Below are 9,159 nucleotides of genomic sequence, written 5' to 3'. Positions count from 1 at the left end.
GAGATCCCTCCCCTCCAAGTCTCGCGAGATCTTCCCGTCCTCTGCCCTCATTGGCAGAGCCGGGAAAGGGGGCGTGGCTTAAAGCTGCGCGCCGCTCCACCGCCCCCCTCCCGTCTCCGCCTTCATTTGCATACCGCGCTGCCATTGGTTGCGTTTGGAAAGGGGCGTGGCTTAGAGACTCACGCACCGCACCCCCCCGTCTCCGTCTTCATTTGCATATCGCGCTGCTATTCGCTGCGCCGGGAAAGGGGCGTGGCTTAAAGCCCCGCTCGCCGCACCGCCCCCCTCCCCGTCTTCATTTGCATATCGCGCTGCTATTGGTTGCGCCGGGGAAAGGGGCGTGGCTTAAAGCTGCGCGAGCGCCGCCTTACCCCCTCGCCCGCTCCTTCATTTGCATACCGCGCTGCCATTGGCTGAACCCGAAAAGGGGGCGTGGTTTAAAGCCCGCGCCCCCACCGACCCTCTCCTTCATTTCCATTGCCTGGGACGAGCCCCGCCCCTTCATTATCTATGCAAGCCACGCCTCCTCCCTGCTCCTCGCAGGGTGGAGTTGTTTCCAGGTGTCACGTGGGTTTGAGGTGTTCCCCCCCCCCCAATTGGGTCAAAGGGGGTTTGGGGTCCCCATAGGAGGGGGTTTGGGGGGTCCCTAAGATTGAGGGGCTCTAAGTTGAGGTTCCTCAAGTTTTAGGGTCCCCATAGGGGGGATTTGGGGGGGTCCCCAAGATTGGGGGTCTTTGAGATTGGGGGTCCCCAAGAATTGGGGGTCCCCAAGATTGAGGTTCCTCAAGGTTTGGGGTCTCCATAGGGGGGACTTTTGGGGGGGTCCCCAAGTTTGGAGCCTTCAAGGATGAGCTCTTCAAGGTTGAGGTTCCTCAAGTTGAGGTTCCTCAAGGTTTGAGGGGTCCCCAAGATTGGGGGTCTTCGAGATTGGGGGTCTTCGAGATTGAAGGTCTCCAAGTTGAGGTTCCTTAAGGTTTGGGGGTCCCCATAGGGGGGACTTTTGGGGGGTCCCCAAGATTGGGGGTCTTTGAGATTGGGGGTCTTTGAGATTGGAGGGCTCCAAGTTGAAGTTCCTTAAGGTTTGGGGGTCCCCATAGGGGGAACTTTTGGGGGGTCCCCAAGTTTGGAGCCTTCAAGGATGAGCTCTTCAAGGTTGAGGTTCCTCAAGGTTTGAGGGGTCCCCAAGTTGGGGGTCTTCGAGATTGGGGGTCTTTGGGGTTGGAGGTCTCCAAGTTGAGGTTCCTTAAGGTTTGGGGGGTCCCCAAGATTGGGGGTCTTTGAGATTGGGGGTCTTTGAGGTTGAAGGGCTCCAAGTTGAGGTTCCTTAAGCTTTGGGGTCCCCATAGGGGGGATTTTGGGGGGTCCCCAAGATTGGGGTCTTCAAGATTGGAGGTCTCCAAGTTGAGGTTCCTCAAGGTTTGGGGGTCCCCAAGTTGGGGGTCTTTGAGATTGGGGTTCTTTGAGATTGGAGGTCCCCAAGATTGAGGTTCCTTAAGGTTTGGGGGTCCCCATAGGGGGACTTTGGGGGGGTCCCCAAGTTGGGGGTCTTCGAGATTGGGGGTCTTTGAGGTTGGGGGTCTCCAAGTTGAGGTTCCTCAAGGTTTGGGGGGTCCCCAAGTTGGGGGTCTTCGAGATTGGGGGTCTTTGAGATTGGAGGGCTCCAAGTTGAGGTTCCTTAAGGTTTGGGGTCCCTATAGGGGGGACTTTTGGGGGGGTCCCCAAGTTTGGAGCCTTCAAGGATGAGCTCTTCAAGGTTGAGGTTCCTCAACGTTTGGGGGGTCCCCAAGTTGGGGGTCTTTGAGATTGGGGGTCTTTGAGGTTGAAGGGCTCCAAGTTGAGGTTCCTTAAGGTTTGGGGGTCCCTATAGGGGGGACTTTGGGGGGTCCCCAAGATTGGGGTCTTCAAGATTGGAGGTCTCCAAGTTGAGGTTCCTCAAGGTTTGGGGGTCCCCAAGTTGGGGGTCTTTGAGATTGGGGTTCTTTGAGATTGGAGGTCCCCAAGATTGAGGTTCCTTAAGGTTTGGGGGTCCCCATAGGGGGGACTTTGGGGGGGTCCCCAAGTTGGGGGTCTTTGAGATTGGGGGTCTTTGAGGTTGAAGGTCTCCAAGCTGAGGTTCCTCAAGGTTTGAGGGGTCCCCAAGTTGGGGGTCTTCGAGATTGGGAGTCTTTGGCGTTGGAGGGCTCCAAGTTGAGGTTCCTTAAGGTTTGGGGGTCCCCATAGGGGGACTTTGGGGGGGTCCCCAAGTTTGGAGCCTTCAAGGATGAGTTCTTCAAGGTTGAGGTTCCTCAAGTTGAGGTTCCTCAAGGTTTGGGGGGTCCCCAAGTTGGGGGTCTTTGAGATTGGGGGTCTTTGAGATTGGGGGTCTTTGAGGTTGGAGGGCTCCAAGTTGAGGTTCCTCAAGGTTTGGGGGTCCCCAAGTTGGGGGTCTTCGAGATTGGGGGTCTTTGAGGTTGGAGGTCTCCAAGTTGAGGTTCCTCAAGGGTTGTTTTTTGGGGGGGAGGGGGGGTCCCCAATTTCGGACTCTTCAAAGTTGAGGTTTCTCCCATTCCATAACTTCCAAACGAATCCTCGTGAGGTTTTAGGGGGGGTCTTTTATTACACCCCGAATCCTCCTGGGGCGCCGCAGAAGGTGGGTCCGAGACCTTGGACGATACAATCGGCGTCCGCCATCGGACACCGCCCGCAACGACAACCGAGGGCCACCGGAACGGCGACGGTGGGATCGATGCCGGAGGGACACCCGGGAAGAACCCATCGGTCGTAACGCGTCCCCGCGAAGACGCACGCCGACTGCGGAGGGGTCCCCAGGGCCCCCCGATACACCGGAGCCTGAGGGGGAGGGGGGGAAATAGGGGGGGACGTCACCCCCAAAATAAAGTGAATGGAGAACCCCCCAAGAATGGAAGGGAAAAAAAGAGAGAAGATCAAAAGAGACGGAAATGGGAGCAAAAATGGAGCGAAAAATAGAGAGAACCCCAAAAGAGACCCCAAAAAATAGAGAGAACGTAAAGAGAGACCCAAAATTGCCCCAAAATAGACGAAAAAAAATAGAGAGACCCAAAAGAGACCCAAAATTGCCCCAAAATAGACCAAAAAAACCATAGAGAACCCCAAAAGAGACCAAAATTGCCCCAAAATAGACCAAAAAACCATTGAGAGCCCCAAAAGAGACCAAAAAGAGCCCCAAAAGCCCATAGAGAGCCCCAAAATAGAGCAAAAAAACCATAGAGAACCCCAAAAGAGACCAAAAAAAACATAGAGAACCCCAAAAGAGACCAAAATAGACCCAAAATAGCCCGAAAAGACCACAGAGAGCCCCAAAAGAGACCAAAACAACCATTGAGAGCCCCAAAAGAGCCCCTCAAAACCATCCAGAGACCCAAAATAGCCCCAAAATAGCCCGAAAAGACCACAGAGAGCCCCAAAATGGACCAAAAAACCATAGAGAGCCCCAAAAGAGACCCAAAATTGCCCCAAAATAGATGAAAAAAATATAGAGAACACCAAAAGAGACCAAAAATTGCACCAAAAGAGCCCCAAAAAACATAGAGAGACCCAAAATAGCCCCAAAATGACCATAGAGAGCCCCAAAATAGAGCAAAAAAAACATAGAGAATACCAAAAGAGACCAAAAATTGCCCCAAAATAGATGAAAAAACATAGAGAACCCCAAAAGAGACCCAAAATTGCCCCAAAATAGACCAAAAACCCATTGAGAGCCCCAAAAGAGACCAAAAAAACCATAGAGAGCCCCAAAATAGACCAAAAATTGCCCCAAAATAGACAAAAAAAACATTGAGAGCCCCAAAAGAGCCCCAAAAGCCCATAGAGAGCCCCAAAATAGAGCAAAAAACATAGAGAGCCCCAAAAGAGACCAAAATAAACCATAGAGAACCCCAAAAGAGACCAAAATAGCCCCAAAATAGACCAAAAGACCATAGGGAGCCCCAAAAGAGACCAAAACAACCATTGAGAGCCCCAAAAGAGCCCCAAAAGAGCCCCCCAAAACCATCCAGAGACCCAAAATAGCCCCAAAATAGCCCGAAAAGACCACAGAGAGCCCCAAAATGGACCAAAAACCATAGAGAGCCCCAAAAGAGACCCAAAATTGCCCCAAAATAGATGGAAAAAAATGTAGAGAACACCAAAAGAGACCAAAAATTGCACCAAAAGAGCCCCAAAAAACATAGAGAGACCCAAAATAGCCCCAAAATGACCATAGAGAGCCCCAAAATAGAGCAAAAAAAAACATAGAGAATACCAAAATAGACCAAAAATTGCCCCAAAATAGACCAAAAACCCATTGAGAGCCCCAAAAGAGCCCCAAAAGAGCCCCAAAAGAGCCCCAAAAGAGCCAAAAAAACCATTGAGAGCCCCAAAAGAGCCCCAAAAGAGCCCCAAAAGCCCATAGAGAGCCCCAAAACAGAGCAAAAAACATAGAGAGCCCCAAAAGAGCCCCAAAAGACCATAGAGAACCCCAAAATAGACCAAAAAAAACATAGAGAACCCCAAAAGAGACCAAAATAGCCCCAAAATAGACTAAAAGACCACAGAGAGCCCCAAAAGAGACCAAAAATTGCCCCAAGAGAGCCCAAAAAAACATTGAGAGCCCCAAAAGAGCCCCCAAAAATATAGAGAGACCCAAAATAGTCCCAAAAGAGCCCCCAAAAAACATCCGAAGACCCAAAATAGCCCCAAAAGAGCCCAAAAAGACCTTAGAGAACCCCAAAATAGACCAAAAAAACATAGAGAGACCCCAAAAGAGACCAAAAAAAACCATAGAGACCCCAAAAGAGACCCAAAACCCATTGAGAGCCCCAAAAGAGCCCCAAAAACCATAGAGAACCCCAAACAGACCCAAAAAACCATAGAGAGACCCCAAACAGACCCAAAAAAACCATAGAGACCCCAAACAGTCCCCCAAAAAACCATAGAGAACCCCAAACAGACCCAAAAACCATAGAGAGACCCCAAACAGTCCCCAAAAACCATAGAGAACCCCAAACAGTCCCCAACAAAAACCATAGAGAGAGCCCAAACAGCCCCAAAATAGCCCCAAAGTAGCCCCAAAAAACCATAGAGAGACCGCAGTTGCCCTCCCAGTCCCTCCCAGTGCCCCTCAATTCCCTCCCAGTCCTTCCCAGTCCTTCCCAGTCCCCCCCAATCCCCTCCCAGTCCCCCCTAATCCCCTCCCAGTCCCTCCCAGTCCCCTCCCAGTCCCTCCCAGTCCCCTCCCAGTCCCCCCCAATCCCCTCCCAGTCCCCCCTAATCCCCTCCCAGTCCCTCCCAGTCCCTCCCAGTCCCCTCCCAGTCCTTCCCAGTCCCCTCCCAGTCCCCCCCAATTCCCTCCCAGTCCCTCCCAGTCCCTCCCAGTCCCCCCTAATCCCCTCCCAGTCCCCCCTAATCCCCTCCCAGTCCCTCCCAGTGCCTCCCAGTCCCCCCTAATCCCCTCCCAGTCCCACCTAATCCCCTCCCAGTCCCCTCCCAGTCCCTCCCAGTCCCCCCCAGTCCCTACTCGGCTCCGGCAGAGCCCCTCGCACGCTGTCACAGTCACTGTCACACATTGGGGACATTCGTCCTTCTCGAGTGCCACCGTCACATTAATGGGGCGACATATGGGGCGCCCCATAAGTGCCAGGGGGGTCCCCGGGGCTGTGGGGCGCCCCAGAACCGCCGGGGGGGTCCCCAAAAGGGCCATCAGCAGCACCACCTGAGGGGGTGTGGGGCAGAGCTCGAGGGCTGCCCCATAGCGGAGGGGGGTGCGAGAGAATCGCTGCCCCATAAGTGACCCATAAGTGCCCCATAAGTGCCCCATAGCGGAGGATTGGGGACCCTCTGCCCCATAACTGCCCCATAATTGCCCCATAGTGGAGGATTGGAGCTCCTCTGACCCACAACTGCCCCATAATTGCCCCATAATTGCCCCATAAGTGACCCATAAGTGACCCATAAGTGACCCATAAGTGACCCATAAGGGAGGATTGGAGCTCCTCTGCCCCATAACTGCCCCATAACTGCCCCATAGCGGAGGATTGGAGCTCCTCTGCCCCATAAGTGCCCCATAAGTGCCCCATAAGTGCCCCATAGTGGAGGATTGGGAGCTCCTCTGCCCCATAACTGCCCCATAACTGCCCCACAGCTGCCCCATAGCAGAGGACTGGAGCCCCTCTGCCCCATAAGTGCCCCACAACTGCCCCATAGCAGAGGATTGGAGCCCCTCTGCCCCATAAGTGCCCCACAGCTGCCCCATAGCGGAGGATTGGAGCCCCTCTGCCCCATAAGTGCCCCACAGCTGCCCCATAGCGGAGGATTGGAGCCCCTCAGCCCCATAACTGCCCCACATTAAGGGGTCCCAATACCCCTCCTGCCCCACATCTGCCCCACACTGGGGTTCCCTATGTCCCCTCTGCCCCATAACTGCCCCACAGCTGCCCCACATTGGGGGTCCCTATGTCTCCTATGTCCCCCCTGCCCCACATAAGCCCCACATCTGCCCCACATTGGGGTTCCCTATGTCCCCCCTGCCCCATAACTGCCCCATAGCAGAGGATTAGAGCCCCTCAGCCCCATAACTGCCCCACATTGTGGGTCCCAATACCCCTCTGCCCCACATCTGCCCCACATCTGCCCCACATTGGCGGTTCCAATGCTCCCTCTGCCCCATAACTGCCCCATAGCGGAGGATTGGAGCCCCTCAGCCCCATAACTGCCCCACATTAGGGCTCCCAATACCCCTCCTGCCCCACATCTGCCCCACACTGGGGTTCCCTATGTCCCCTCTGCCCCATAACTGCCCCACAGCTGCCCCACATTGGGGGTCCCTATGTCTCCTATGTCCCCCCTGCCCCACATCTGCCCCACATTGGGAGTCCCAATGCCCCCCCTGCCCCATAACTGCCCCATAGCGGAGGATTAGAGCCCCTCAGCCCCATAACTGCCCCACATTAGGGGTCCCAATACCCCTCTGCCCCACATCTGCCCCACATTGGCGGTCCCAATGCCCCTCAGCCCCATAACTGCCCCATAGTAGAGGATTGGAGCCCCTCAGCCCCATAACCGCCCCACATTGTGGGTCCCAATACCCCTCCTGCCCCACAGCTGCCCCACAGCTGCCCCACATTGTGGGTCCCTATGTCCCCTCTGCCCCATAACTGCCCCACAGCGGAGGATTAGAGCCCCTCAGCCCCATAACTGCCCCACATTAGGGCTCCCAATACCCCTCCTGCCCCACATCTGCCCCACATCTGCCCCACATTGGACATCCCAATGCCCCTCTGCCCCATAACTGCCCCACAACTGCCCCATAGCAGAGGATTGGAGCCCCTCTGCCCCATAAGTGCCCCACAGCTGCCCCATAGCAGAGGATTGGAGCCCCTCTGCCCCATAACTGCCCCATAAGTGCCGCATAGTGGAGGATTGCAACCCCTCTGCCCCATAACCGCCCCACATTGGGGGTCCCAATGTCCCCTCTGCCCCACATCTGCCCCACATTGGATGTCCCAATGCCCCTCTGCCCCATAACTGCCCCACAACTGCCCCATAGCGGAGGATTAGAGCCCCTCAGCCCCATAACCGCCCCACATTGGGGGTCCCAATACCCCTCCTCCCCCACATCTGCCCCATAACTGCCCCACATTGGCGGTCCCAATGCCCCTCAGCCCCATAACTGCCCCATAGCAGAGGATTGGAGCCCCTCAGCCCCATAACTGCCCCATAGCAGAGGATCGGAGCCCCTCTGCCCCATAACTGCCCCACAGCTGCCCCATAGCAGAGGATTGGAGCCCCTCTGCCCCATAACTGCCCCACAGCTGCCCACATTGGAGTTCCCAATGCACCCTCAGCCCCATAACTGCCCCACATTAGGGGTCCCAATACCCCTCCTGCCCCACATCTGCCCCATATTGGCGGTCCCAATGCCCCCCCTGCCCCATAACTGCCCCATAGCAGAGGATAAGAGCCCCTCAGTCCCATAACTGCCCCACATTAGGGCTCCCAATACCCCTCCTGCCCCACATCTGCCCCACACTGGGGTTCCCTATGTCCCCTCTGCCCCATAACTGCCCCATAAGTGCCCCATAGCAGAGGATTGGAGCCCCTCAGCCCCATAACTGCCCCATAACTGCCCCATAAGTGCCCCACAGCAGAGGATTGGAGCCCCTCAGCCCCATAACTGCCCCACATTAGGGGTCCCAATGCCCCCTCTGCCCCATAACTGCCCCATAACTGCCCCATAGCAGAGGATTGGAGCCCCTCTGCCCCATAACTGCCCCACATTAGGGCTCCCAATACCCCTCCTGCCCCACATCTGCCCCACATTGGCGGTCCCAATGCCCCTCAGCCCCATAACTGCCCCATAGTGGAGGATTGGAGCCCCTCAGCCCCATAACTGCCCCATAACTGCCCCATAGTGGAGGATTGGAGACCCTCTGCCCCATAAGTGCCCCATAACTGCCCCATAGTGGAGGATTGGGAGTCCCTCTGCCCCATAACTGCCCCATAACTGCCCCATAGCGGAGGATTGGAGACCCTCTGCCCCATAACTGCCCCATAACTGCCCCATAGCAGAGGATAAGAGCCCCTCAACCCCATAACTACCCCACATTAGGGCTCCCAATACCCCTCCTGCCCCACATCTGCCCCACATTGGGGTTCCCTATGTCCCCTCTGCCCCATAACTGCCCCACAGCTGCCCCATAGCAGATGATTAGAGCCCCTCAGCCCCATAACTGCCCCACATTAGGGGTCCCAATACCCCTCTGCCCCACATCTGCCCCACATCTGCCTCACATTGGCGGTCCCAATGCCTCTCCTGCCCCATAACTGCCCCATAGCAGAGGATTGGAGCCCCTCTGCCCCATAACTGCCCCATAACTGCCCCATAGCGGAGGATTGGAGCCCCTCTGCCCCATAAGAGACCCATAAGTGCCCCATAACTGCCCCATAAGTGCCCCACAGCAGAGGATAAGAGCCCCTCAGCCCCACAACCGCCCCACATTAGGGGTCCCAAGGTCCCCTCTGCCCCACATCCGCCCCACATCCGCCCCACACCCTCTCCCCCCCCCTCACCTCCGCGCCCCCCATGGCTCTCTATGGGGCAGAAGCCTCTCCTCCCCTTTATCTCCCCCCTCCCCTCCCCGTTTGGGGGGGTGGGGGGGGGAG

The 9,159-nt window shown here is 56.1% G+C and overlaps 1 protein-coding gene across 1 annotated transcript; it reads right to left on the bottom strand.

Moving 5' to 3' along the window:
• Positions 1-2,566: 2,566 nt before the first annotated feature.
• LOC104062466 (lutropin subunit beta-like) lies at positions 2,567-9,159 on the bottom strand. Its single transcript, XM_054052348.1, has 3 exons — positions 9,067-9,159; positions 5,516-5,710; positions 2,567-2,829 (listed from the first exon to the last, which is right to left on the bottom strand). The coding sequence occupies exons 1-3, from the start codon at positions 9,079-9,081 to the stop codon at positions 2,596-2,598; spliced, it is 444 nt and encodes a 147-aa protein (XP_053908323.1). The 5' UTR covers positions 9,082-9,159; the 3' UTR covers positions 2,567-2,595.

The sequence above is a fragment of the Cuculus canorus genome, chromosome 33 (assembly GCF_017976375.1).
Source record: "Cuculus canorus isolate bCucCan1 chromosome 33, bCucCan1.pri, whole genome shotgun sequence".
Taxonomy (NCBI): Eukaryota; Metazoa; Chordata; class Aves; order Cuculiformes; family Cuculidae; genus Cuculus; species Cuculus canorus.
This window is presented reverse-complemented; position numbering and strand designations above follow the sequence as displayed.